Source organism: Lipophrys pholis (genome assembly GCF_963383615.2).
Source record: "Lipophrys pholis genome assembly, chromosome: 18".
Classification (NCBI taxonomy): Eukaryota; Metazoa; Chordata; class Actinopteri; order Blenniiformes; family Blenniidae; genus Lipophrys; species Lipophrys pholis.
In genome coordinates, this window is record NC_137646.1 from 9,608,733 (window position 1) to 9,611,352 (window position 2,620).

The following is a 2,620-nucleotide window of genomic DNA, read 5'->3' on the forward strand; positions in this document are numbered from 1 at the left end:
CAATGAAATCAATGAGTCAATGTGGAGGATCTGCATCCAACCTACTTCCTCCCATGTTGGAGTTCTGAAGTGGGAAATATTGAAGAAGCTCCTCTTGCAGTCGTCCAGATCGCTTCAGAGGAAGACAATGGCTGGTAGGACAAAGTCCAAGCTCTGGACCTGAGGACGGGTTCCACCTGCTTGATTAAGAAATCTGTTGTTTTGGTTCTGTTCTACATCTGCAGCTGAACACTGAGTAAATTTTTGGTCCCATTGAAGACGTGTGTCCACACATGTGCAGGATTTGTTTCTGACTCTGTTGGTACCCGATGAAAGCTTTTGGTGTGTCGCCCTCCCTTAGACTAAAAACTAAGAATTTGCCTTGACTCACTGATTTTCTTTGTATTTATAAATTCCCTCGTTCCCAACTTTGATTTCAGCAGCTGAAAGGGAGCTGTCTTGGTTTTCACCAGCGTGGGCTTGTTCGCCCACGAGGGAGCACGAGCTGTGAGACGGTTGGTTTTACTCTACTGATGAAGTCGTTTCAATGTCTATTAGTGGGTACAAGTTGCATTGTTGGGTTTCTGCGATGTTGCATCGCCATCTGGTGGTCAAAAGCAGAACACCACAAGCTGAGATGAGGCTAATTTTATTTTGTTTAAAACGTTGAACATATAAACCACGAGGTTCTAAAACAGAGTGAAGCAGCTGCAGAGAAACACCAGAGGGACTGACTGGAGAGAAATATGTACATGTGGGTAGAGAAAACACAGAATTTACATCCGGAGACGACATGAAGTCCACGCCGTCCGCTTCACGCCGAGTCGGTCCTCCGGTACGCCACCATGCTGTTCACCTTGTGGATGGAGGTGGTGAAGGAGCGCAGGCGCACCTCCTCCGACTGGTCGATGATCTGCGGGCCGGACGCCTCCCACTTGTCGGGGACCACCAGGTCTTTGTCGGTGTAGACCAGCAGGTCGAAAGCACCTGGGGGAAGGGGGAGGGGTCAGGTGAGCAGACTGAGAGCCGACTGGAGCCCGTCGGGTCGCTCGGTTACTCACAGGGCGTCTCCAGCAGCGGCAGGAAGGTGACGGTGGCGGTGATCTGTCTGATGACGGAGCGGATCTCATCCTGGATGGTCTTGATGGACTTCTCCCTCGGAGCGCTGGACGCAGACAAACAAGTCGTTATCAAGCTTGAAGGCTCACTGACCGAAGCTTCTCTGACCGAGGAAACGAGATTTGTACACAAACAAAAACGTTTGATTTCAGGTGAAATTTATGGAAAAGATGAGGAGTAGATGTTTCAGTGAAATCGTATCATGAAACCTCTGGTGATTTCCTCATCTCAGTTTATTGAAACAAAAGCTCACTGAAGCGTCGACCACAACGCCTCCTGCTGCTCAGCAGTTTATAGAAGGTCACATTAAGCCCCGTGGTGGTACAGAAAAAAACGCTCTAAAGGTTGAGGCTTTTCCGTCACCCTTCTGACGGGGTACTCAGGACAACAGAACGGGTCTGATTTTGAGGAGCCGTCTGCTGATTGGTCAGAGATTGACTTCACGCCCTCTATTAACATATTCAGCTTTGCACTGGTTGTTTTTTTGGGGGGTTATTGCGACGCAATTTTCACGTTGGTCCCGAAAGAGCAGAAGTGAGACAGGAAGCGAGACCAGGACTCAGGAGCAGACGCTACGGCCGTAACCAAACTGGGATCGGAGCTCTGAGGCCGTTGACATCGCTCGTCCAGCTGGGAGCAGCTCCAGTGGACTACTGAGTCTGATCGCCGCAGCACCGGTGCCGACTAGCTTTGTGCCACCGGAGGCGAGTCGAGTCAAGGCTGAGGAGGAGCTCGTGGAAAACCTCCATTAGGTTTATATGGAACTTTCCCCCCAAACGCCGATATCAACACCTGGAGAGACGAAGTCAGACCTGGAACTCTGTAGTGTTTTCACTTTCACTGGAACGTTTCTTCAACATCAACGTCTCCACCTGAAATCACCGCCAGGCTCAGTCCAGTCCAAACCACAGCTTCCTGTTGGCAACAGTCTGGACCCAGGACCAACAGTCTAGTGTCATAGTGGTCGATCGTGGCTCGGTGGTAGAGTCGGTCGTCCAATTACCGAAGGGTTGGCGATTCGAAACCCACTCTATCAAAAAGTCATTGTCGTTGTTGGCTACAACGTAGGTTACCATCTTACCACTGGTGGGACTGGTATGAATGAATAATGGTCTCTGTATGCACTTTGAGTCAGCTTGAAAAAAGCGCTATATAAATCCAAGCCATTATTATTATGTCACAAATAAATCTGATTTTACTAAACCAGACAGCTGGACGAGCTTTTGTCATTTGAATTTGACTTCAAGCAGCAAACGTTGATCAGACGGAACACAAGAATTAACTGTAAGGTGAAGCCGCTCCAGTTCTGGAGGTTTGAGCCGGTGGAGGGTCTGACCTGCTCTCCTTGGCAGACTTGTCGCACTCGATGTCGAACTGCCACCTCTCCAGCACAGCGTTGGTCTCCAGACAGGTGATGACCAGAACCAGCTTCTGCACCGTGCAGTCAAACAGCCACTCTGCAACAAACACCAGCCTTCACATCCCGGATCCAGGTCCAGCCCCCCCCTCCCGACACAGACAC

The 2,620-nt window shown here is 50.0% G+C and overlaps 1 protein-coding gene across 1 annotated transcript in view; it reads right to left on the reverse strand.

Annotated features, from left to right (window-relative positions):
• Positions 1-613: 613 nt before the first annotated feature.
• The window catches only part of mad2l1 (MAD2 mitotic arrest deficient-like 1 (yeast)), a 4,702-nt gene continuing 2,695 nt past the window's right edge, over positions 614-2,620 (reverse strand). Inside the window, exons 4-6 of the mRNA XM_080486449.1 lie at positions 2,435-2,555; positions 1,041-1,144; positions 614-966 (exon numbers count right to left, since the gene is read on the reverse strand). Coding sequence (XP_080342575.1) covers positions 794-966; positions 1,041-1,144; positions 2,435-2,555 — 398 coding nt within the window. The 3' untranslated portion in view covers positions 614-793. The remainder of the gene's footprint in view (positions 967-1,040; positions 1,145-2,434; positions 2,556-2,620) is intronic.